General features: G+C 36.2%; 2 protein-coding genes across 7 annotated transcripts in view; one reads left to right on the top strand and one right to left on the bottom strand.

Annotated features, from left to right (window-relative positions):
- FBXO8 (F-box protein 8) overlaps positions 1-25,816 on the bottom strand; it is a 29,702-nt gene extending 3,886 nt beyond the window's left edge. The window contains exons 1-4 of one of the 2 annotated variants that reach the window (XM_012806964.2): positions 25,588-25,816; positions 16,284-16,620; positions 13,099-13,225; positions 895-1,013 (exon numbers count right to left, since the gene is read on the bottom strand). In XM_012806964.2, the coding sequence (XP_012662418.1) occupies positions 895-1,013; positions 13,099-13,225; positions 16,284-16,612 (575 nt within the window). In that variant the 5' untranslated portion in view covers positions 16,613-16,620; positions 25,588-25,816. Of the gene's footprint in view, positions 1-894; positions 1,014-13,098; positions 13,226-16,283; positions 16,621-17,973; positions 18,024-25,587 lie in introns of those variants that run through there. The other variant, XM_023514920.1, reaches the window with a different exon arrangement.
- A 292-nt stretch (positions 25,817-26,108) lies between these two features.
- CEP44 (centrosomal protein 44) overlaps positions 26,109-27,338 on the top strand; it is a 44,236-nt gene continuing 43,006 nt past the window's right edge. For 4 of the 5 annotated variants that reach the window (XM_003792807.3, XM_023514931.1, XM_023514929.1 and 1 more), the window contains exon 1: positions 26,200-26,363. The gene's annotated coding sequence lies outside the window, so the exon portion shown is untranslated. Of the gene's footprint in view, positions 26,142-26,199; positions 26,364-27,338 lie in introns of those variants that run through there. The other variant, XM_023514930.1, reaches the window with a different exon arrangement.

The raw sequence follows: 27,338 nt of genomic DNA, 5'->3' as shown, positions 1-27,338 counted from the left end.
CACATCAAAATGTTGTCCCTGGTGGCGCCCATAGCTCAGTGGGTAGGGAACTGGCCACATACACTGAAGCTAGCAGGTTCAAACCCAGCCTGGGCCAGCTAAAACAACAATTACAATTGCAACAAAAAAATAGCTGGGTGTTGTGGTGGGTGCCTATAGTCCTAGCTACTTGGGAGGCTGAGGCAAGAGAATCGCTTAAGCCCAAGAGTTTGAGGTTGCTGTGACCTGTGACACCATGGTACTCTACCCAGGGTGACAGCTTGAGACCCTGTCTCAAAAAAAAAAAAAAAATTTTTTTTTCATGTCCATTAATAACCAGAATTAAGCAGTACAAGTGAATGACTATCAAGGTAGAATAGCACACTGATCACTGTCTCTATTTGTATAAAATGCAGTACTAAATGTCATCTTTTCATCATTTTCAAATTTGCATATGACACATGTATGTAGTCTACATGCAAATATATACATGTCTTATATCCCTAGGATTTGTCTTTGTACTATGTTTTTATATGAATAATTCCAGAATTCAGAACTTTAACTTATCTGAACACTTACACATCTATTATGGCTAGTTATTTAACAAAAGTCAGGGTTGCAGTTTCCTGAAAATACTTGATTTTTTTTTTTGCTATTACAAAAATGCTGGCTTACATTTTGTGTGTATACATGAATTTTTTTTGTTTTCCAATGGCAACTTCCTCATCGTTTAATTAAAGCTCACCAAAAATAATAAAATAATTAAGAGCAATAATGATGTGTAAGGTAAAGGAGTCTTTTCCTATCTTGACTCAACTTTGCAACCACATGATTACTATGTAGTGTACATTTGTAAACTAAACCCATCGAAAGCATTATTTAACATGTTTCTGATGAAAACTTAAATTTTTTTACCTTTCATCAAGGTAGATTCTCAGTTTTTTCCAATTTAGTGTTCTTGTACAGAAGATGAACTTGGCTATCTCCTTTGGTGAATCATCTAGGATTCCTTTGGACATAAAGTAGTTCACTCCCTAAGGCAGAAAGACAAGTCTACATAAAAAAAGTAACTTCTTATGAATTTTAACAATTAAGCAACAGCAGAACAATAGCTATAAATTCTTCCCAGCATTAACAGACTTTTTAAATAGCTTTATCATGCAAAATACAAACTATAACTCAAACTAACACTATTATTTATGATTGACAGTTTACATGCAATGAAAAGCAGGAAATTCAAAGTTAAGATTCCTAAAGAAATCTTAATTTAATTTTCTGGCTCATGTCAGATAAAATTAACTATATAGAAATACAACCTAATTTGGGGAAGGAAGGGTATGAAGAAATCACCATATAGACTTGAAGTTAGACCTCTGTAGCAAACACTTTCCCACATAATAGAAAACATGATTTCTTAAATACAGTAGTATTCTTTCCAAGAAAATAAATGCTTAAGAAAAAAGAAATTCTCCAGATAAAAGCCTACCAATTTTGTTCTGGAAAGAAAAATAATTAAGTCATTTAACTTAAAGTCAAATAAAGCAGGTCCAGCTCCAGGCTGGCTGCTTGAAATATTGCTACACTCTCTGAGAACCTAGCTGCCATACACACGCGACAAAACCATGTAAGATGACACAATCTCAGTGTTTTCACAGGATTTATCTTTGAATTTCCTTTTTTCTGCATGCAAAGGTTTCCAGAGAAGCATTATCTGTAAGTTTGTACCTACTTCAGATTTAAAGCACCACCAACAAAACATGAACAAAAATATCAAATGCTGAAACCAGTGATCTCTAGCATATATGAAGGTCACATTCAAACAAGTGTCTGAGGTGGATTTGAATGTGAAGTTATTGAAATAAAAGGCAGGTGTGTTTATTTCAACTTGCAGCTATCCAGATCCAAGCGTTCCCATGAAAGGTTATGTCTGGACACTAGCACACTGTGTGCAGGTAATTGGTAGAGAAGATGATGTATTATATACATGCAACATACTGTTTTCACACATAAATTCCTTGGCATTTCTTCACTTTGCAAACACTTACATAGTACTCAGAAATAATGTACACATTTGAAATCTCAAAAGTTGAAAAAATTTCTGTGAAAAACTCAAGATAAAACTTCCTCATAAAATTTTTGTATTAAAAAATTTAAAAATAATTTGGTACCATAGGTAATGCCTTTGAAAAGCTATAAATATCTGTAAATTGTAATTCACAGATAAGACGCTTTATATAAAATGAACTTTATGAGCCATCAAGATAATATACTAATGGCGACATTATCAAATTTTCACGTGAATTTTAATAAAACAAAAGTAATGCCAATACACTGATTTTAAAAATGTACATTAAGAAAAGTGGAGTGTGATTAACATGAAGTTTCTAATCAACTTACTTGTAAGCCATATTTCAAACTAACTCCTGTATCCAATGGCTAGAAAAGGTCTGATCAAGATGGAAAGCCAAAAAAATTAGAATGAGGCTCTCAGGACTTATCTGAGGGGGCAGGAACTAGAGAAATACCAATGCTTGTTCTATCCTTTCCTCCATTAGTTTGAATAATCGAGAGTTGACTGTATATTTAATTATATATTTAACTGCTTAGCAAAAGTTAAGTCAAACTTCATTGCTTCCAAGATTCCTCAGTTTAAAAGGACAACAGTATTTCAGAATTATTTCCAGGGTTTATTGTACACGAAGTGATTTAAAGTCAAAGGTATGTCAATGAGGTATTATTTAACAGATTCTTTATCCATGTTTGAATCAATATTTAAAAGATGTTAAACTAATTCTAATCTCTTTTAAAAACTATGCAAAATAAACACAATAATATGATTCAAAGGGAATATAATTCTCTATATGATTTATGCCATTTTAATATCATTTGATGCTACTTAACTTATAAATTAACACTGATGATACTGGTCTCAAGTAAGCATCATGCTGGCAATTTTTTCTTTCATGACACATTTAGAACACTTAATATACATTATTTGCATTCTCCAAAATCAACCAAATACGCAGGAGGAGGCGTACACACAAAGAGTTTTAGGTCCAATCCTGAAAACTGGTACCACAGCTTGAAATAGGCCGACTCTTTTGGTTTTCTGAGGAAAGGAGGCATCGGTTTCAAGCCTGGATTCCTCTGGAAAGGAATGTGACTTTAGAAGGACAAACAGAAAAGGCACAAGACCAGATTACAAGTGTCTCCAGTAAGCACACTGGCAATCATCTGAATGTCCATCTTTTTACGTAACAATGAAATACAAAAAAGTGCCACAGTGAGATCTAGTGAGTAACTGTGAGTTTGCTTAATTTAGTGGTGTAAGTATTTTTATTCTTAAATTAAGTTTTAGGAGAGTGGTACAGAGTGATCCCCAGGCCACAGCACACCAGTGCTCACAAACCCCTGCACTGATGAGGAGATGTTCTCCATCCACAGAGCAGTGGGAGCTGCTCAAGTTCAAGGAGAAAGCCCAGGGTGGGCTCAGCGAGGAAGCTGACTTTTAAGTGAGTATTGCCCGTTCAACTTGAAAAATTTATTAACACAAAAGAGGAAAAAGTAAATGGCAAAATCGAAGGCCAGAAAGAGAAAATGGATTTTATTCAGGTAATCTTGACCGCTTTGAGTCAGAAGACCAAAAAGAAGAGAGTCCATGGAAAGGAAGAGACTGCAGAGCCGAAGAGTGAACCTGCTGTGGGCCTGGATTGGTGCTGCAGTTCACAAAGCTGCCCAGCCTGCGGATAGGACAATAGTGCTGGTCTGGGACAGGCAGAGTGAGAAAGAGAAAAGCAGAAAGCAGAGCACGTGCTGGCTTCTTTCTTAGGGAGGAAGAACCATCTGGGAAGAACTGGTAAATAAAAGAGCTGCTCTGGACCACTGAGCAAAGTGGTAAAGATAACAAGCAAGTGTAACTGGAATCCACTAGCAATAAACCAGAGGGTGCCAAAAAGCAATGAGAAGAATTCATCCCATTTCATGTTCAAGTTAAGCAAAATCTATCACATATATGCTCAGGACCAATAAATGTATATTTGGGCACAGAGTGAATTCCAGAAAATAAGGCGTGCAAAACCAAATGAAGAACTGATGAAGAACTGCTGACTATTGGCACGGACACCTGGCAGGAATGTTGTGTGACTGGTGTTAAGAAATTGCTAATAAAACAAAACCATCACATACTAGGTAGCACCCCTAATTTGTTTTCCTAAAGAATAGCTTAGTAATTCAGAAAAAAATTTGATTGAGCTAGTTTTATTCAAATTTGTCCTTTTATGCAATGTAAAATCAGGTATCTCAGCTACCACTTTTAAGATAACAGACCTGTCCTTGGACTAGTATATAAGAGGAATGGACACTGCATTTATTTTTTTTTTTTTCAGAGTAACAAAGAGAATTTTTATTAGGAAGAACAAAGAGAAAATTTAGAGTACTTCCAAAAGGAGTTAGAAGTGGGTCCTTTTCATGATGGAGAGAAGGTGAAAGAGACCCGCATTTAATTTTTTTAAAGGATATTTTGAAGACTTTTAAAAACAATCCTTAAATGTTAGCTATACAATTTATAAAACAAAATAGATCAATCCAAATTTCAAACATTTCTTTTAGTTTGAGAACCAATATATTAATTTTCAAGTATAGATGAACAAGTGACAATTAAATTGAAATCTAACATTTTCATAGGAAAAGTAACATAAAAATTAAGAGAGTCAATATGCTACGAAAATTTTACTTCAGGATAGTAAAAAACAATTAGCATGCCAGAAGGCAGCCCTCTGCAGGTCAGATGTGAGTACTCCCATTGTTTTGTTTGAAAATAGCTATAGCAATAGTTCAAGTTCAGAGGAATGCTGTGATATTATTCTTTTCTAAAATGCTTTCAAAATTGCTAAATAAAAATCTATTAATAAAGTTCAGCCCAACAGTTCTCATTTACCTATTTAATCAGAGAACATGGGCTCTATAGTTAATGAAAAGAAACCCCACAGAACTTGAATAGTTGAAAATAACTTATCTGGAGATATTTTTTCTATATATAATAATAAAAAAAAAAACTTTGCTTTTTAGCTGCAGTAAAACAAATGCGTAAGATTTCTTAACGAGCAAGTTTGAAACTAGGTGTCTGTGTTTGTATCCTATCATTTCATTTCATTTTACCTACACTCTCTCCCTTCTGTAACTTTCCATGCCTCTCTCCTATGGTTAATGCTGACCTCTAGCACCTACTTCAGAAATGACACATATTCCAGCCTGAGCCAGAGTGGGATCTTGTCATTAAAAATAGCCAGATGTTATGGCAGGCATCTATAGTCCCAGCTATTTGGGAGGCTGAGGCAAGAGAATCACTTGAGCTCAAGAATTTGAGGTTGCTGTGAGGGTTGACACCACAGCACGCTCTCAAGGGCAATAGACTAAGACTCCGTCTCAAAAAAAAAATAAAATAAAAAGTCACATGCTTTTATTAATGATAATTTAGGTTGCCTATATAAATTATAATTCTTATTCCTAATATAGGTACAAGATTCAAAGACTAAAGCAGAAATGATGCTTAGGGTTTTAAAAGGTTCCTGTGTAGAAAGACTATTTTTTGGAGTGACAAATTTTTTCTTACTGAGGTACCATAAGTAGGCCACCCACTCGAAGGCTGTGCGTTACACACAGCTAAGAGGAAAGGGGGTGATGAAAATTAGGAAAGAAACACAAAAATGATGTCAGCCTGCAGCCTGGGCTGCAGTTTTCAATCTCCCCTCTTCCCTAGTGTGGACAGAGCACATGCTGTCCACACTTATGGGACAAGTGACAGTCGTGGGGAGAAGAGAGGATGCCAGGACCCACTGCCAGTTCTCTCATATCATCAGAACAGCACACCTTGTCTGGAGGGCAATGAGGACTCACAATTTTCAGTTCTGAGGAAGGGACAGAGATGTCAACTCTCTCTACAGATGTTGTGCAAGTGTGCAAAGGTTTCAGGTTCCAGAAAAATTTATGGAGGACTCTTCAGCATACTGAAGGGCAAGGTGCTGAGGGATTGCTAAGGACAGTGACATACACTCCTTAAATTATCTGTAGCTCTGCAGCTAAAAGATATCAACAGAAAATCTCACATAGAAGCGGACAGTTTAAGGAAAATCTAAATAAAAATGGAAAACCCCTTCTAATAAAGTCCAGAGAAAACAGAGGCAAAGTACAGGACAAATTGTTCTGCTTAATGACATTAGGTAAAATAATATGAACCTCATTGAAAGTTTTAAACAAATAATAAAAACTTCTATTAATTAATTCTAATAGCCTGAAACAAAAAAAGAGCCATATTTGTAAGTTTTAATAACCCCTAAAAGAACCACCCTTGTGACTGGGATGGATCAATAAGGTAATAGATAAAAAAGCACTTCACAAATGATAAATTACTACTAACCACTAAATGTAACAATCATTATTTTAATTATAATTGAAACAAAGTTGCTGGTGGCTGTGTCAAGGTGTAACTTTTTGTATGACATCACTGAAGAGTCCTCCATAAAGTGCTCTGGGAACCTGAACTCTTTGCCCACTCACATAAGGGGCTTCTTGGAAAAGCCCCTTGTATCTCTAACCTGTCTCTAAATCAGGAAAACAAAGCATTATAAACAAAATATGGAGAAACACCAATAGTAGCTAATTTAGAATTCTTGCATTATAAAAATTAGACACAAATACTATACTTACAATGTGTATATATATGCCTACTTAAATGACTAACAATTCCAGTAAATAAAAATTGATTTTATCATAATCATATTACTTAGATTCTTTCTTTTTTTTTTGAGACAGAGTCTCATTATGTCACCCTCGGTAGAGGGCTGTGACGTCACAGCTTACAGCAACCTCCAACTCTTGGGTTTAAGCGATTCTCTTGCCTCAGCCTCCCAGTAACTGGGACAGGTACCTGCCACAACATCCGGCTATTCTTTTGTTCTTGTTGTTATTGTTTAGTAGAACCTGGCCGGGTTTAGCCCCATGCATGTGGCGAGCACCCTAACCACTGAGTGCAGGCGCCAAGCCATATTACCTAGATTCTAATATGTACATTTACAAATACATTTTAACAGTTCTGAGATAATTTTAAAATAAACATTTAAAAAAAGGCTAAATAGCAGACAAAAAAGAGAAGTGAGCTGGGGTTTTAATTGCAGTTTCATCGGCAGCACACTTGTATACTTGCAGGTATACAGGTAATTAGAGTATCTATTCATCCACCCAGCAATTCAGCCAAGAAGTTTTAATTTTAACATAAATTTGGACACCTAATTATCACTTAAAGTGTCTTAAAAAGATGAAACTAAGCAGCACCATTAAAATGAAATGTTACTGTATGTGCAAAAGATTGTTTATCTCATGCAAAAAATACAATTAAAGGCAAAGAATATGAAAAGCTAGGAGATGCTATTGTGACCAATACATTCTTCACAAAGGGCTATTGCTCAGGGTCAAATTCAGATAGTCATTTACTAGAATCCAAAAGCCCCAGGAAAGGAAGAACCCAAAGGCTGGGGTGGCACGTGGCTTTTGGTCTTTTAAGTTGTCTAGGTAGAAAACCTCTAGCAGAAATAAATAGCTACATTTTGGTGAGCATGTGGACTTCACATGTCATTTAGCTTGTCTTATTTCATTTAATCTTCAGAACACCCTGTTGTAGAGTGTATAAAGAAATAAAAGGCAGAGCCAGTGCAGTGGCTAAGGCATATAATCCCAGCACTCAGGGAGGCTGAGGCGGGAGGATCACTTGAGCCCACGAGTTTGAGGCTGCTGTGAGCTATGACACCATGGCACTCTACCCATGGTGACAGAGTGAGATTGTGTCTCAAAAAAGAGACAAAAACAAAATAAAACAATGGCCATTGAGAAAGATCTCCAATAATCTCAAATTGGAATGCTCTAGGGCCTCAATTTCTTCTTCAGTTAGATGAAGGTCTGGGAAACTGGTTTCTCTTTGAAGCTTCTAAAAGGTTTATTCCACATCTACAAGTCTCCTCTGTGAACTGAATAAACCACACATTGGAAAGATTCCTGGAGGCAAGGGAGAACAGGAAGGGTGGCCAGGACAGAGCATGGCTAAGGCAAGGTGTAAACTAAAGGTGACCTCACAGACACAGGATAAACTTGCCTTCTCCACCGTAAAACTACCTGATGGGTCAGATTAAAGAGAGATAGATATACATACATACATACACACATACATACATACATACATATCCATACACACATCACTTTCAGAAAAGTGGATGACTACCAGTTTAGCATGACCTGACTAGTTGTAACCAGTTGCTGGAAGGTACTGAGTTGTCTAGACAGAGGATGGGATTCAGTGTCTGTGAGGCAGTGAGGCATAATTTCTCACTTTGACTCTAATGCTGACCAAGAGGAAGGAACTTTGCCGATGAACTTCAGCATTTTCGCTTTTATATAGGAGAGGCTAATTAATAAGGTCTTTTTGGTGAGGGCCTCCTCTCATTGTCAACTAGCTCCTTCTACTCTGATTAAGTGTTTAATGGCAAATTTGTAGATAAGATGATTTGCTAATGAGAATTAGCAATATTTTTCCAAATTTGCATTCAGCATTACATAAGATCCTCTGTATGTTAGTCATTTGTATATGATTTTGTTGCTATATAAAAAGTTGTAGGGTATATCTGAGATACTATTCAGAAGAATTGAACATGAATTCCCAAGATTCTTTTATAATAAAAAATGCTTATAAATTTTTTGTTTATACTTTAGCTGGTCCAACAACAAAGATAATGTGTCATCTTGAAAAGAATTTCTATATTATTTCAATCTGAAACATACGTAGGTCAAATTTAAAATATCTTTCATAATCAAATCTAGTAAAATGCATAAGATTCTTTGCATGTCAGTTTTTCTGTATGAATACAGGAAAAATGTGCTTTCGTGGACTTTTTTATCTGACCCTAATGAGGATATTTAAAAAAAAAATCTGTTTAAAAACATTTATACAAACAAAAATAAGCCTATTAAAGTTAAACTATGCTCACTACCAATTTTTAAGACTCTAAATTTGAAAATAATTATGTCAAGAAAATATTGTAATATGAAATGGAGCACAGGTAATAGAGCTTACTGGTTGGTAGTAAAACTATTATAATACTGTAGTGGAATAAAATCAACACACACAATTTGCACATGCAAGGAAATACCACGGTAATGTAAAGAGATGGTTTCCAGCACATTTCTTTACTGGAATGTGGTCACCTGACACAAAGTACACGAGCTCATGCACAAGGTCGAGACGAACGGATAGCGGAGACCACAGTGTCATGCACATAGCAACGGCGTGCCAGTACTCGTACCACAGCTGCGCAGAAGTTCTCCCCCACCCCATGAGCCACTGCCAGCAGCCGCTGTGGAGTTTGGTTACCCACATCCGGGACATGAACGTTGTCCTTTGGAGAATCTTGTTCCCTGTGGCTGTAAGTATTCTTATTTTTATAATATTTTAATGATGTTTGCCATCAAAATGTTAAGTATACAAAACTAGAAATTATGGAAAATTATGGAAAAGTAGACTTTTTACAATAATACTGAGCAATTATATACATATTATCTCTGGTACTTGCAATAACACCCCTTACATTTAAATCTATCATCAAAACGAAGTTAGTGCTCAGAGGTAAATAAGCCCAAAATAATAATATGTCTGATGACAGTGCTCCAGCAAGTGGGGGGAAAAATTAATCTCTAAAAAATACTCCCTGATAGAAATTGGAAAGAGTCATTCTAATGTGCTAGCTAAAATATGACCCATACAGATAAGTTCCATATAACTCTTTCACTTACATGATTTCAATTTTGAAGACTTAAATAATTAATAATGTAATTAATTGTAAATAATTAAGCAATTAACATTAATGATTTATATTAGTCAGGATAAGAGCCATTAAAATACTTCCCCTCATTTTTTTGAACCCATTACATGTATTTCAATGTCTTTTTTTTTTTCCTATATATATCCTAAGTGTATTCTGGTAAAGACAGAATTCTATTTTGCTCCTCAGCAACACCTGTTAAATTACCAATGCTCATAAATCGGAGAATTAGAATTCCTGAACCACGAGACACTCTGAGTGGTTCAGGCCTATGCTTCTTGGCAGTACCACCTGGCCCTGGCCCTTTCAAAACAGTAAATTCAGTACTTCTGGAATCCTCCAGGATATCTTTAAATCAGGCAGTGGAGGAAAAAAAAGAAAATACAGCCAACTCTCAATAACAATGGAAGGTAGGATGGAAAAGTAAAATCTGAAGAACTAAAATTCTTATTTTAAATTAATAATCTCAATCCCCTATCTTGGCCACTATTTGACTTAAAAATTGTTTTTAATTTTTCTCAGATTAAAAAAGGACTTAGATTTTACCTCTTTTCTCTGCCCCCTCTCCAAACTCTACAGAGGAGGTACTAACAAGAACTGTATCATCTGGGCCTGTGACTCAAAGGAATAGGGTGCTGGCCCCATATGCTGGAGGTGGCGGGTTCAAACCCAGCCCCAGCCAAAACTGCAAAAAAAAAAAATAAATAAGAACTGTATCATCTGACAGATGCAGCTGGAAAGATGGAAATGTATTTTTACATCTAGCTTTTCCAACTGAGATACTTAAAACCATCCATATCATATTTTAGTATACATGGACCTATCTATATTTTCATCTATGCATAAAAGGATGGTTTTGTCATTTGTTTAAAAAGTATCAGATATTCCTATAGCAAGGAATGATTACTTACCATATTCAAGATCATCAGTTACATCCAACTCTTCTGATTTTGTAACATTCTACACTTAGTACTTACCAAGCTACATTTTCCTTAGAACGTTACACTTGGAAGTGATATCAACTGAAGATGAGAGTCTTAGTCAACATCACAATAATTCATAACAGGAGCCAGTATGCCTTGGTAAACTGAGCATAATAAGACCAAGGCTTACAACAGCTGCCTCTCCTGATTCTTATGTACTGTTCTGTGTCTAGCAGTTATCATTCAGTTGCCTCATTAGACTTATGTAAAGCATGTATCTTATTATAAAGTTCATCAGATGAACTGTTTTAATTAGCAACAAGTAATGTCTAATTCTAATAAAGAATTAAGAACAATAAAATCTCTGAAACCATGCCATTCTTTGAATACATAACTGTAACAGAATCTCTTGTACAGAACAGGTATGCCACAGTGCAAGATCAAAAGGTGATATACTTATGTTGCTATGTGTTCACAAGGCTGACCACTAGGATTTAACCAAAAACAAAGAGAAAACCAGTATATTTTGTGATCAAAGGCATTAGGAAAAACGTGCAATAAAGGGACAAGTAACAAAAGGCAAATTTATGAGAGTTCATCCATTTATTCTCCCTCTGAAAGAATGATCATTAGATTCTAAAAAGCAGTATTAGGGCTGGCACAGTAGCTCACACCTATAATCCTAGCACACTGGGAGGCTGAGGTGGGTGGATTGCCTGAGCTCATGAGTTTGAGACCAGCCTGTACCAGAGCAAAGCCTCATCTCTGCAAATAGCCAGGTGTTGTGGCAGGCGCCTGTAGTCCCGCTACTTGGGAGGCTGAGGCAAGACAATTGCTTGAGGCCAAGAGTTTGAGGTTGCTGTGAGCTACGACATCACAGCATTCTACTGAGGGCGACAAAGTGAGACTCTGTCTAAAAAAAAAGAAGCAATATTATATTGGTTTCAAATGTATAATTTTACCTTATCACAAATAACTCTACTTTCATTAAGAGTATCAGTTTTCTATTCATTGAAAATAAGATCTCGAGTGGCACCTGTGGCTCAAGGAGTAGGGCGCTGGCCCCATATGCTGGAGGTGGCAGGTTCAAACCCAGGCCCAGCCAAAAAAAAGTGCAAAAAAAAGAAAGAAGAAAAAAGAAAGAAAATAAGATCTCTTTAAATAGTGGTGAAGGTATAAAAAAAAAAAAAACCCAAATACCTGAATTAAATAGCTGAATTTAAATATTATACCATGTTGTATAATGTTTATACTTTGTTATATTCCTGGGGATAAGACTTGAAGGGTAAGAAGTATATATATTGGTAAATTTTTGCAATGGCATTTTATTTTTTATTTATGTATAGGAAAAATTTAACAACAAAATAATCACATATAATAAGTAAAAATCAGTCTGTTTTAAAAATATGTTACTGGTATTATTATATGCATACTAACAATCAATATTTCTGTTTAAAATGTAAATATTTTACTTGGGATAAATATTTGTCTAATTATAATGAGAGTTAAAATAATTGTGGAAAATATTTAGCTGCATGATTGCAACAGTTCTTAATACTTCCACAACAATTAAAAAAAATTTCTAAAAATTAAGTTCATTAATTCTGCTGGTTAAACTTTTTTGCTTTCAAAAGTTGCACTTATGAGTACTGTATAACTTCCACTTAGATTTCTAAGAATAAATCTAGAAATATATAAGCATTTCTGAAAATTTGAACTTTTCCAGGATATAATAAAATGAGAATAGAAAAAAAAATCAGAAAAACAATTGTCTTCACATTTTTATCATTCTTACATACTATGTTAGAAAAAAATAATTAGTATAAGCTTGTTTTATAGCAGAATTTATAAGCAGTTTCTATGGCAATATGGAACCATACTGTTAAAATCATGATTTCTGATAAAATACAAAATTTGAAAAAAGACAAAATTCTGATGTCAGAGACTAGAATGCTGTCCTCTGTGGTTATTTCTGATAAAAGTTAACACTACTATTAAATAAAACTGTAAATAGGAAAAATGCTGCAGATTAAATTTGATGAACATACTATGGTCTCATTATTAAAATTCTGTGCTCTGTTAAGTTACAAAGTGCTAATATCTCAATCAGGTCAGCAAAAGACTGTACAAGCACAGGCACAGCCACACAAGTGAGTAGCAGAAATACCAGAATGGGACACCACTATGTCACATGGCAGTGACTTAAAGGACTGGGCCTCTCAGTGACTGAACAGGCTAGTCAATGACTTTCTCTGCTAGTTTATTACATTGGAAAGCTGTAGAAAGACAGTAATAAAGTTCACTGGATACAAATATTCAAGTTCTTCACTTACCTCATCTGGGTTGGCATTAAAGGTGAGGCTGCCTTCATCCAGCTGCATATACAGTTTTCTAAAAGAAAACCCCAGAGGTGGGTTCTTATTGTATATGGAACAGTGACCCCAAGTGGATTTGCATAACCTGTAAGAGAAAACGAACAAGAAAATATGACTATGCTTAATTTTGTAATTAAACATGCATTACATATAATGCAATAGTAACATGCAGTGATATAAAATTGGATTTTCTCGTCTCTAAATTTAACATTTTCAAGTTTGTCCTTATTTTTTTATTTATTTACTAGAATATGGCAGCTGCCTTACATTTAGTAATTTTGATAGCACCTACTAATGTGGGTTACAAAGATTAATAATATTCATTCATACTATCTGCAGTTAAGCATAAACTATTAACAATAAAAATATTAAAAGCTCCCATTTACTGAGTGCTTACTAGATGCCAGGCACTATTTTAAATATTTTAGTTGTATTAGCTTGCTTTGTCTTCACAACAATCGTGTGATGTTGATGCTATAAGAGAAAGACAAAAACACTATCCAACACTATCACATAGCTAATATGCACAAAGATAGGCTTTGAACCCAACAAATCCAGAGCTTGTAATCTTTAACCAAAGAGGTAAATGAGATTTATTAAGTAACCCATTTGCTCTATTATGAACTAGAACTAAATCAAGGCAAAAGATTGCTAGCAGAACAATCTTCGGCTTTTCCAATAATGGATATATCACAACAGACAAACTAAACAAAGAAATTGTTTGCAATGCCAAAAATTCAATCAATATATACATTAAAAGCTGTGATGTTAACTATAGGTGTTTTTAAGATACTGCTTCAAAAACATTAGTTCTTTACCATCACAATGATACATTTTTGTTTAAAAATTGTATAAAATCTGTAATGCTAACAGTTAATATCTCAAGGTACACTATTTTCTGCAGATTGGAATAGTTGTTTCCAACTCTGCACAGAAGCAGTGGGTACTGGTTACCATTTAAAAGCTAACATTTTATCTTACTATAATGTCTGGAACTTTACGGACACTCTGTATACCACAGAGCCTTAAATATACTCAAGAAGTACACAATATTGAAATTACATTTTGATAGAATTTTAATGATTCTTTGTCTCAAAATTATTTGATTTTTTAGGTATCCAAAAATACTTGCTAGTTGTCAGGACAAATAAAATAGCTTTACTTTCGGATATTCACTATTGATTTTTGCCCTGCACTTTCTTCTTTTCTCATACACACACACAGGATAGGACATTATCGTCTCAGACTGTAACATCAAAAATTGTGAGAATAAGTGGGTGGAACATCTAATTTGAGACTATCCTCTTACTAGTTAATTTATAACATTGCATCATTTTTACCAACCAAATAAGATCATTGATTTTAAAACTGTAAGTATAACAAATTGTTTAGGAAATTACCAATATTTTAGCCATCTCTTTGGTCCCCAAACTTTCAAGTTTTCTCACTGAGTTATGAGACAGAACCTCCCAACATTAATTAAGTACTCAGCACATATAAAGTTAAAATAAAAACCAAGCCAGCCTTTAATTTCAAATGGAAGTATTTGTCACTAAAAAATCCAAGTGTCGCAAACATAGACATAATTATGAGGCAAACCACAATGGAAGCATTTTCAGAGATGAACAGTTAAGATTAAAACCCCAAATGAAGAATACATTCTGACTGAGTTCAGATAAACTTAGAAATAAGTTTATTTTAAAATCGAATATAGAAGCACGAATTAAGATCACGGGGAATACTAAAACATACAAAAAAGATTTAAAAGAATGGCCAGTTTAAAAATATGTTCATTTTCCCTTATATGATTAAAAATTAATAATTGTTATTTAGACCCTACAAATTAATAGAATTTCTTCTCACATAGTACTTTCACTATAACAAGGCAAAGAAAGAATAACAAAATGCTTATTGGTTATTTTTTAAGACTGAGAAATGATCTATATAATTTATACTATAATTCTGTGATGGCAGGAAGCCTAAGTGAGAGATGCCATTACTGAAAATATATTTTCACTAAAGTTCGACAATTTAGATTAATTTATTAATTCTCTCAGTTAGCTTTCCAGTTAGAAATTATTTGAAGTCTTAAAAGACTTTTGTGTTGGGTGGCGCCTGTGGCTCAAAGGAGTAAGGCGCTGGCCCCATATCCCATATGTAGGAGGTGGCGGGTTCAAACCCAGCCCCGGCTAAAAACTGCAAAAAAAAAAAAAAGGAAAAAAGACTTTTGTGTATAGGTATATCCTATATCTTTATGAAGTTCCATTTTAAAATAATAAGAGAAATAAACTTTGGAAAAGAATACTAGAAAATCTGAGCACTGAAGATTATTCTACGTTTGATAACTCTTACAGGACTCAATAGAAAAAAAAAATCACAAATTGTGTACCAAAATCGTTTACCTTTTTTGTAAATGAATGATGCTGTTTAAAGAGTAACTTAAGTTTAATAGAACAGACTATTCCACCAAAAAAACATAGATTTGCAGGTTAAATTTAAACTGGTATAACAGCTGCTGGAATTTCTATAATCTACTTTAAGTTCAGCAAGTAAACTGTTTATCCCCTTGCTTTCTAATATAGATATTTGCCACCGCTGAAATAGTAGTTAGAAAAAAAAAAGTAGATGAAATTTTCATCAGTTAAAGTTGGTAAAGGGAAATACATATATAAATGAGTAAATACAAATACACAGATGCTCCATTTGTAACCAATGAAAACAACAACATGTGAGGATTATTAACTGATTTTTAAGTATGCCTATGTTTCCAATGGTATGCCATGGTCAGTATAAACTATAAAGTGTGTGGACACCCTAACTTTTGAAATAGAAATTTTCACTTCACAATTGTTATGTTACTGGTGATTTCTGATTTATGATAAATTGACATATCTCCATTGGTAACTTCTCTTTTAACTGTGAAGTTATTATTCTATTTTCTTTTCTATTATCTTTCTTTGCCCAATAATCAAGTTTGACTGTGATAATTACTGTGTTTTTACTTTTCCATGGTTTAATAAAGGAGTAACTCAAAGTACAAACTAAGTTAAAAGGAAATAATAATACAAGCTATAAAAGGAATATTTAAGCATGATTATGTTTAGAGATGTGTAAATCAAACACTGGTAGGTGGGTTAACTTACCCTTGCCAGAGAAGTTCGTCATTAGCAAGGTCCTGCCAAACACACGAAGCCAAGCAGAGGTCAGTTGCATTCAGGTAGGACAAGATGGTAAAGCTTAGCTCAGGAGGCAGCATTTCCAAGTTAATGAAACCTTCCTGTTCTTTAGATCTCCTTGCCTTCAGAAGGTGGTAAATGTCAATGCCTCCCTGGACTTGTCTGCGATGGCCAGGGTGAGGGGCGCTGCTTGGGGCCATCCCCCTGCTCTGCTCTCTGCCCAGGCAACCTTGCTCCCCGTAGCTCTCCTGCTGGAGCTGCTGGTTTCTGGCCACTCTCCACAGCCCCTGACCCATCTGCAAGCCTGGTAGAAAGCCAGAAGGTAATGAGGGCAACATTACAGAAGTAACCCATCTTTCTCAGGGGCTTGTGTATAGCCAATCTGAGATGATCTGAAGCATTCATTTCTCAGAATTAAAATTAGACTCATTAAAGCTTAGACCCTGCCAGCAGTATTACAAAGAATGGTTGGAACATTGTTAAGTAAAAACCTTGGACAGAAAATTTTAGAAACCACCTTTATCCCAGTTGCTAACTACTTTTAGAGTCTACAGGTGATACAATCATTTTTCATATACTAAGATTTAAAAGTTACTGATGTCCTAAATATTCTTACATATTATAATTATGTGGACTATGGGCCAGTGTTAAATACAGATCTGATCAGAGCACAGGACTTCAGTTAAAAGGCCTCTAGACCCTGTTTTTTATCACAGCTTAGGCCAAGCTACACTAGCCCCTTTTAACCAAACTCCCAGATGCATAACAGCTGTGAAACAGGCTGTTAGTTTAATTCTTGCCATTCTACACTTATGCTGTAGACTGTAATAAAATGTAACATAGGCCCTGAAGCCTAATTCAGAAACCTTATAAATTAGACACCTAGAACTCCATGATAAATAGCTCAGTAAGAGCTAAAATCTGGTTTTGTTGTTGCTTTAAATTAAAAATTGTATTTTAGACAATTTCCCAATTCTTCTCTACATAGCCCTACGGATTCTTCAGAGGTACCTGGGCAAAAGCAGGAGAAAAAGGTGGACTCCAGAATTCATCTGACCTCCAACTCAGAGCAGATCTATATGTTGACCTCCCAAATGGATAATATACTTAGAAAATGGCCCACACTTCTTATCTGATGTTGTCTTGATGATAAGTAGCTTTTGTTGAGCTGACAAATCATTAAGAAAACCAGAAAGATTTTTTTAACTAATGCAAAGCACTACTTTTATGATCTCTTTTTCAAACAAAATACTCCTGCTTTATCAAAAATAGTTGACTATTTACAACTATGTGTACTTCAGGAATCTCAGGGAAAAATACTGACTTTTACATAAAATCACTAAAACAGTCAAATAATTTTTATAGCATGACTTCACCTTAAAATATGGTATTGTTTTATAATAAAGACTAACAAAAACAAAAGCAAAAAACCTAAAAAGACAAAAAAAAAAAAGTGATGACCAGATATTTTGAAGTTAGGAATAATTTGAAAATTGGGCAGAACTTCAAAGAATGTCAAAGATTTTTTTTTTAAGTAATTAAAAAAGCATCATCCATGAGTATGTTTACTAAATTACTGGCTATTGCTTAGATTATGGCCACCATATTATGTCATCTGCTGATCAAAACCAAACAAATCGTCTAAGATCATTTTTACCTTGTCCTGCTCCTTACATTGCACTGCTCGGAATCCCAGCAGCTTAAACTATAAAGGGATGGGAGGAGTACAAAGAGAAGGAACGCATTAATAATTTTCAAATGTGGGAAATTTGTTTTGTGCTAAAAAGGCAGAATCTAACCTTTCTCTCCACATACCACAACAATGGCAGTTTTATAAATTATAAAAATACAGGATATTAACAAAATGAAAAGATGAGCCACAAACCAATAGAAAATCTTTCCAAAATACATATGTGATAAAGGACTCATATCCAAAATATACAAAGAACTCTTAAAACTCAACAATAAGAAAACCAACCACTTTAAAAATAGGCAAAATGATCTTAACGTAACAGACACATTATGAAAAAAACATACAACTGGCAAATAAGTATATGAAGAGATGTTCAACATCATGTGTCATAATAGGGAACTTCATATCCAAACAAGATATGAGTACACACCCATGAGGGTGGTATGTACAAAACATAATACCAAATGCTACTGAGAGTGTTGGAACGCAAACTGACATGGCCATTTTGGAAGACAGTTTAGTAATTTCTTTCTTTCTTCCTTCGTTTTTAGAGACAAGGTCTCACTCTGTTGCCCGTGCAGTGGTACAATCATAGCTCACTGCAGCCTCAAATTCGTGAGCTCAAGAGATCTTTTTGCCTCAGCCTCCCAAATATAGACAGGGTCTTGTTATTTTCCTCAAGCTGGTCTTGAATTCTTGGTCTCAACTGATCCTCCCACCTTGGCCTCTCACAGTGCTGGAGTTACAGGTGGGAGCCACTGCACCCAGCCTAGTTCAGCAGTTTCTGACAAAACTAAACATACTTTTACCACCGTCTGATCCAGCATTAGCACTCTGATATTTTCTCTAGGTAAGTTGAAAACTTATGTCCACACAAAACCCTGCACATGAATGTTTATGGCAGCTTTAGTCGTAACTGTCAAAACTTGTAACCAACCAAAACACGCTTAAAAGGCAAATATATATGCAAACTGTGGAATACGGCACATTCAAAAGAACTATCAAGCCATGAAAAGACATAGAGGAAACATAAATGTATATTATTATACAATGTGAAAGAAGTTCCTCTGGAAAGGTTCCTTACTGTATAATTCCAGTTATAAACTTTCTGGAAAGGGTAAAAGTATAGCGACAGTAAAAATGACAACACAGAAGAAATACAGAAATCCAACAAAAAGTTTTAAATGTGTTTAACGTTTAAATGTGCCATGTCACATCAACACATGAGTACAACTTAATTGTGACACAAATTTAACATTAACTAAAAGCAAAAAATAATCTAGAAATTGCATGAATTGCTGAGTTCATCTGCCTATTTGTTAGCTTTTTAAATAATTATTTTCTTTTGCTTTTGTCCCACTAAAGGTAAAGAGTGAAACACAGGAACTGTGGTGTCCAAAGTCTCAAGATTTAAGGGATTTATTAATTTCTGTGTATTTTTTCTATAGAACCTCTGTAGCAGCATATGGTTACGCAGCTGCTGTTACTCCCAGGGCTGTTGGGAGGGGAACAGAGAAACAGGTTATTTCCCTGGGCTCTGGACTTTAATGGGGATCGCTTAAATTGAGCACTGGATATTGTGACTCAGAAAGCATCCGGCAGGTAGAAGGGAAAGCCAGCAGCTGGTTCTCAAAACAAAACGAAAAAAAAAAAAAACATAGATGGGCGGGTGGAGGGTTAAGGCTGACTCCTATCTATCTATTTCCCAGGCCAGCTAGAGCCTTACCTAAGATAATGTTGTTGTTGTTTTTTAAAGCAAAAAGCTGAGAAAATTATATTCTGACATGATTAAAAAAGGACAGTTTAGTCTATATAATTCTGTTACAAAACAGCATAAAAGAGCTTCCACTTAGAAAGCAATATAACGTACAGATAAATTACCAGCAACTATACAGGTTATAAATTTATTGAAATTTACAACGATAGTTTTCTACTTGTTACTCCAGTAGACCTACATTAGTTCTAAAGAGAAGGTCTTCCTGATGGACTATGTAATGTTTTGTTCTCTTTTCAAAAGAGTAGAGTATTCGTAAAAAAGAAAATGATTGAAATTTTATTAATAGCTATTGGTAAATCCAATGTAAAGCCTACCTGTAAAACATTAAGTAGTTTTATGCAAAACATCCCCATGTAACCAGTTAAAGATCAAATGAAATACTATTCACCTGAGAAGAGGGTCACTAACGCTGTTAGTAATTTCACGGCACAGAGCACTGGAAGGGCACATGCTGTGAAGGCAACTGTTTGTCATGGAGACTAGTTTATACAGGATTTGGCACATTAAAGTCTACACAGTGGAAGACCGGAAGAAAAGAAAGGAGTCTGGAGGTTTCAAAATTGCATTCTGTTTTAAATACTTTTGTTTGAAATGAGCCAATTCCATAAAGCTTCCTGAGCAAATTGTTAAATCACTGGCACGGAAGGACTGAGATGAATATTCTCATTTAAATATTCATTATAAATGCTTACTTGCCTCAATATTTCTTAGACACCTAAGTAGTGAAATTTATAAATAAATATCCTAGCTCAGATAAAGGTCTAAAATGTGAACTGAAATAGTTATTTCTAAAAGACAAATTCTGCTAAGGCTTAAGGAAATTAACTTATTTATATCTTTTAAGAAATTTTCGATGTTTTTAAAGTACAAAGTAACTATTTTTGCTTATCTTAGTGGTTTTAAAAATCTTCAAGTGATATCATGTGGTATTATTTAATGGTGTATGGACGTGGGAGAGTCTGTGAGATATTTAGAACCAAATGAGCAGACCAACATTTATTTCTCCACTTCCCAAAGAATAGACCACCAAAGTAGTTTAGAACAGACTGGGTAGAGAAATTAAAAAAAAAAAAAAAGAAAGAAAGAAAGAAAAGAAAAACCTGATAGCCAATCACATCCCTAAAATTTAAAGGCAACAACTGTAGAGAAATGAAGGTCGGGTAAGTCTACAAGGAGGTCTTTCTAAGGAGAAAAGGGAAATAGCTAAGTACTAAGAGGTCACAAGGTACATTAAACACATAAAAAAGCCCCAACTCATTAAATTTAAAGGTCTGGTTCTGCAAGAGCAGTTTTTGTTACTAAAAGGCATACCACACTTGGTGGTTTGGGTTTTTTTAAATTCAAAAAGATTTACAATATTACTTTGTTTTCTGAAAGTTCTTTCATGTCATTCTACAATGCATTAACAAAATAGCACCAAAACAAATGTAAAAATTAAGATTTATTATTTGAATATAACCCCAAATCTGAGAATTTTAGGCTTATTTAATTTCTTTCACTACATATGAAAATTAACTCAAAATAGATCAAAGAAAAATGAAAAACCTAAAACTATAAAACTTTTAGAAGAAAAAAATTGGGCAAAGGCCTCACAACATTGGATTGCACAATAGTTTTTTTGATATAAAACCAAAGGCATAGGCAACCAAAGAAAAAATGGACCAACTGAATGTCAGGAAAATTTTAAAACTGAAAGACAGTATCAACAGAGTAAAAAAAGGCAGCACACAGAATGCGATAATACTTACAAATCATATTATCTGACAAGAAATTAATATCTAGAATATATAGAGAGAACTTTTAAAATAGCTATATATAGAGAAAACTCTTGAAACTCAACAACAAAACTTGACTTATAATAATGGGTAAAAGACTTGAACAGACATTTCTCCAAAGAAAATATATGAATGTCTAATAAGCATTTGAAAATATACTCAACATCACAGGTTATTAGAGAAATGCAAGTAAAAAACTACAATGAGATACCACCTGAAACCCATTAAAATAGATAGCATCACAAAACACTCATTGGCAAGGACAGGAGAAACCGGAACCCTTGTGCACGGTTGGTGGGAATGTAATACAGTAGAGTCACTGTGGAAACAGTATGGAGCTTCCTCAAGAAACTTAAAAGTAGAAAAACCATTGATCCAGCAATTCCACTTCTGGGTATCTACCCAAAAGAACAGAAAGCAGGATTGGGAAGAGATATTTGCACATCCATGTTCCTAGCAGCATTATTCACAACAGCTAAAACATGGATGAAGCCCAAGTGTCCACCAATATATGAATAGGTAAGCAAAATGTGGCACATACAATGGCATGTTACACAGTCTTAAAAAGAAAGGAAATTCTAACATATCCCACAACACAGGCAAAATGTGAGGATGTTATGACTAGTGAAACGAGCCAGTCACAAAAGAGAAACAGTGTCTGATTCCACTTATAGGTAAGTATGAAGTATTTAGTCAAAATCAGAAACAGAGGCTCGGCGCCTGTGGCTCGAGTGGCTAAGGCGCCAGCCACATGCACCTAAGGTGTCGGGTTCGAATCCAGCCCAGGCCCGCCAAACAACAATGATGGCTGCAACCAAAAAAAAATAGCCAGGTGTTGTGGCAGGCGCCTGTGGTCCCAGCAACTTGGGAGGCGGAGGCAGGAGACTCTCTTGAGCCCAGGAGTCGGAGGTTGCTGTGAGCTATGCCATGGCACTCTACCCAGGGGGACAGCTTGAGGCTCTGTCTCAAAAAAAAAAAAAAAAAAATCAGAAACAGAAAGTACAATGATGGTTGCCAGGATCTAAGAATGGGTATGAGGATGGAAAATTAGTTTAATGGGTATGGATTTTCAGTTTTATAAGATTCAAGAGTTACGCAGATGAATGGTGGTGATGATGACACAAAACTACATTTAAATGCCATTGAACTGTACACTTAAAATGGTTAAGACGGTAAATTTTATGTGTATTTTACCACAATTAAAAAATTAGAAAAACAATTATATAACTTTATAAAAAGAAAATGAGTTGGGAAAAACTGTAAAAAATAAGTAAAATGGGGCAGCGCCTGTGGCTCAAAGGAGTAGGGTGCTGGCCCCATATACACTGGAGGTGGTGGGTTCAAACCCAGCCCCGGCCAAAAAATGCCAAAAAAAAAAGGTATAATGAAGGTAAAATACTTTGGGACTTACTTAGCAAAAACACAGCAAACACACAAAATATATACTTAAGTCAGCCAAGGATGATTTGGTTTATTATAGAATGCATGTCAAGAAACTTGTCAGAAAAACAAAACAACAAAAGAGAAAAAATAAAACGGAAAACAAATGTACAGAAATACATTTTTTCATTATAAATGTTTAAAAATATTATGTAAGTCAAATAATTCAGTGAAAAAGCAATATGAGTTCTTAGCTTTCAGTATTAATAATTAATAGATTAGTTAATGGAATGGCTTCAGTTTCCAAATCTCAATCAAAATGAGAAAAAAATTAGTTATGAACTAGTAGTTAAATATTGAACTATAAAGTTATAAATCTGAATAAAATCCCTTGACAATTCAATGTTTTTATATTGTGAAATGAGGAAAATATCTTTGAACTTAGCAAAAACACAGTAAACCCACACAATATCCCCCATTAAACCAACTGTATAATAAAGAAAGATGAATCGTTTGGCTTATTTAGACGTTATTACCATAAGCAGCATATGTGATTTTACATTGGGTCATAGCCCAAATAGTGTTGGAACAAACCCTGAGCCTGAGGTCTGTACCTATAATTTCCAACAAATTTACAGTTTACTGACAAAAGCTGTGCTGGTGCTGTGCAACTAATTTAAAAGAGACATCCAAGATATATTTCTTTTCTAAGAGAAATCTCTTCCTATTTGATCACACCAATATAAAGACTGTCTCAACCTGCAATCTACATAAGTTTATGTCTAGCTCCTTCATAATTTCTTTCCTCCTTAAAAGCTGTCTTTGCTTATGTTTATTTTGACCCATCTTCAACCCTATACAATGGCGGTGGGTAAGAAACAGAAAATCTCTAGTTGTGATATGTTTTGCTCATGTAGACCCTGAAAACCCATACATTCATCTTACATTCCTCAGTTTCCTCAGAAAAATAAGAAATAAGCCTCTCTCGAGAGAGCAGGGGGAAAATAACTACAAGAAAACTTTTCCCAAAAGAGATAATGCTACAGTAGTATGAGTTTGTTGTTTATTTCTTTCCAAACTGGCATTTTTCCTTGTCTGACCCTATTTTTCTTGGATACACTTTGCTCAGTTATTCCTAACTATTAACTCCTAAAGTTTTCGCCCAGAGTATCTATGTTAGGCAGCCTCTAAGATGGCTCCCATGATTCCTGACTCCTGGGATTCATGCCCTATGTAAAATCTCGATTTTTTAGTTGGATTTAATGACTCATTTCTAACAATTACATTAGGGCACTAGTGATGGAATATCACCTCTGAGATTAGATTATTACAAAAGACTTCCACTTTGGATGCTGTTTCTTGAAGCCCTTGCCCTTGGGGAAGCCAGCTCTCATATCCTGAGGTAGTCCTATAAAGAAACCCACATGGTGGTGAACCTAGGCCTGACAGCAAACACCATAGTGCCTATGGACAGAGATTCTCCTCCACTCCTCCATGGAGTTTTCAGATGAGATCACTGTCCCCAACTACAGCTTGACTGCAACCTCATGAAAAGAACCTGAGCTAGTGTTATTTGGTTAAGCTGCACCCTTACTCTTGACCTACTAAGATAATGTTTGTTGTTTTTTGAGCTGGGGTAATTTCTTAAATCAGTAACATAACCAATGAATGATCTCATCAGATAAATTGTCACGTTAACTGGATAAAAATTAAGGCTTCTGACTCAATCTGAAAAATAGAGTAATGTTTATCATTCTGAGACCTGATCTATTTTGCAAACCATTTTTCCGAGAGGTACATTTGAGGGAGTGGGAGGAATCTATTTCAAAAATATAGTTAACCAAACTCCAAACATTAAAGGAAGAGAAAGGAAAACTGAAATGAAAAACATAAATTGGCTTCATTTTGCAATGATAAAAGTCATGACATACTGATTTAGGGGAGAAACATCTAGGATCTTTGAAAATAAAAATTTTATTTGTAAAACAAGTAGAATAAATTATTTCATGAGCAAATACATACAGAATCTAAAAATAAACTAAAAAAATCCATTAAAGATTAAGATTTGTTTATGCAACTTTGTCAAGTAAAATTCATTGAGCAACTACTAGGGATCCAGTCACAGAGAAACAAGACAAATTAATATTTTGCCAAATTGTATAAACAAAGTTTAAACCCTGTAGCAATTGGCAATCCATCCTGACCCTAACTGTCCTGTGTGCGTTTACGCTGGTGTTACCGGAAAGTGGCCAAAACCCAAAACTGTGCTTAGAATAACGCTACTATCCCCCCCACCCCACCCCACCCCCCACAAAAAAGCAACACCTGGGCCTGAAAGTATTCTTCGCCGCTTTTTGACTTCTCTTCAGAATGATCTGAGTTCCCAAACCGACCCACATCCTCCTGCCTAGGAACAGGAGGAACACGCTCATCCCCGCCTCTTGACACCGATTCCTCGCTTTCATAAGCCACCGCCGCTGTCACTCAAAATGTGTGGCCCGGTCACTGGCCCCAAACTCTTGCGGGTCGGACAGTCTCAGCCAGCTAACAAGCGTTGGTTGTCTTTATTCCCTAGAAGAAATGTCAAGGTGGTGCAGGGAAAAGATGGGAGCGACCTGAATGAATCACCGAGACTGCCGCGCCTACCTGAGCGACCTGCGATCTCCACCGCCGCCGCGACGAACCTGTCTCTGGGTGGGGGCTTTCAGCCAAAAAGAAGAACTGGTGCCCAGGCCATGGAGAACCCGCTTCACAAGTCACTCGCTCACGCCGGTGGAGGGGATGGTGGCGGGAGTGCCAGAAAACAGCACCAAAACCCTTCTAAACTCAGAGCACCTCAAGCTGCAATGGCCAGCACCGCCGCCTGTCGGGGTCTTGTTTCCTATTGTTGCCGGAAGTGACGTCGGGGGTTGCGCTTCACGAAGAAGCATTTTCATTTCCCTTCTTTATGATTCGCCACAGATCCCTTGGTCCCTCGTGTCGCAACCCGACCCACTCTGACCATTAAGATTACACAGACTTAAAATCCACAAGGCCCATTGGTCCGGCCACTGAGGAGACCCCTCGGCAGAGTCGCTGTCCTCGGAAGTGTTGTCGAGCACTGTGTGGAATCTGCCGAGCGGAATCCCAGTTCGCTGAAGAGTCCACGGCTGTGGAGGCTGCGCGGCGGGGCGGGGTGAGGAGGACTGCGGCTCCAAACGGTCGGCGCGAGGGGCGCTCCCGGGCGCGGGCGCGGGCGGCGGGCGGCGGGGACGCGTTGCTGCGGGCCGGGAGCGGGTGGCTGTCGCTGGCTGTCTAGGCTCTCTCCTGACCCTGCGGCGCCTGAGGCCTTCGGAGCCCGCGTCTTAGCTCGGCCACTAGGAAGTGAGGTCTCATCTGGGCCGAAGGCCCCTCCGGGCCCCAGTGCCAGGGCCGACGATCAGGTCCGCCTTTTCTTCTTTTCACTGCTTCCTTTCCACTCAAGTGGCGGTAGGGGAGACTGCAGGTTCTTTTCTGAGGCACCCAGCGAGTTAAAGACCAAATGGGAGGGATCGTGGCCGCTCCTTCTCCTCGAAACCAGGTGTGACTCGGGGCTGGGACGCGCGACAGGTGGACCCGCACCGATTGGTATCAGGCTCCCAGCTGTGCGCCTGGACGCTGACTGCAAGGAGGCATGTCCTGTTTCCCTCCCTTTGCTTTTCCCCAGGGTTTCAGATATTTTCACAGCTTCCTGGAAGACTACAGATTTTCCCTAACTATAAAAAAAAACTTGGATTTTAAAATTCTTTTTTATTCTGGAATTATGACTGTATTAGACTTTTTCCCGCCCCCGGAATTACCTGCAAGCCTTTTAAATAGTTTTGCACGTTAACACAGCAGTCCCATTGAGCTCTCTACTTGTCTCTTACTCCCTTTTTTTCCATTGTTTTCTCAATGCTGTCTCTTCCCCACACATTTTTTTTTTATCTCTTAGAGAAATGTTTTCCCATTGTCTTTTGTCAATAGTTCCATAACCTTAGCTTTTCCTCTTCTTTGCTTCTTTATTTTTAATAGATGGTTTTTGGATGATACGGAGCCTCATGCACTGTGACCTAAACTCTTTGCAGTGACTGTAATTGTTATAGTCGGTGTGGTTGCTTCATTGTGAACAAAAATCACAGGGACCTCAGTGACATTCCGCTGGGAGGCATCTTAATGAACAGCATTAGGATTGAGCTATGTTAAACCTGCTGGAGTATTCCATTTTCATGACCGCACCCACGGGTTTAATTAGGCAGATATGACTTCTAAAAAACTCTGAAGGGGAAGCAAGGAAGCAAAATTGAGACCTTCTTAATGATCCAATTTATGATACAGAGTCATATCTTCCTTGTAATTTATCTTGATAAGGATTATAAAGTGAAAATATTAGTTGAAGT

This window comes from Otolemur garnettii, unplaced genomic scaffold, assembly GCF_000181295.1.
Source record: "Otolemur garnettii isolate 467f Iridium unplaced genomic scaffold, OtoGar3 scaffold00061, whole genome shotgun sequence".
Taxonomy (NCBI): Eukaryota; Metazoa; Chordata; class Mammalia; order Primates; family Galagidae; genus Otolemur; species Otolemur garnettii.
The sequence above is the reverse complement of the archived record's forward strand: the minus strand, read 5'-3'. Positions and strand labels throughout refer to the sequence as shown.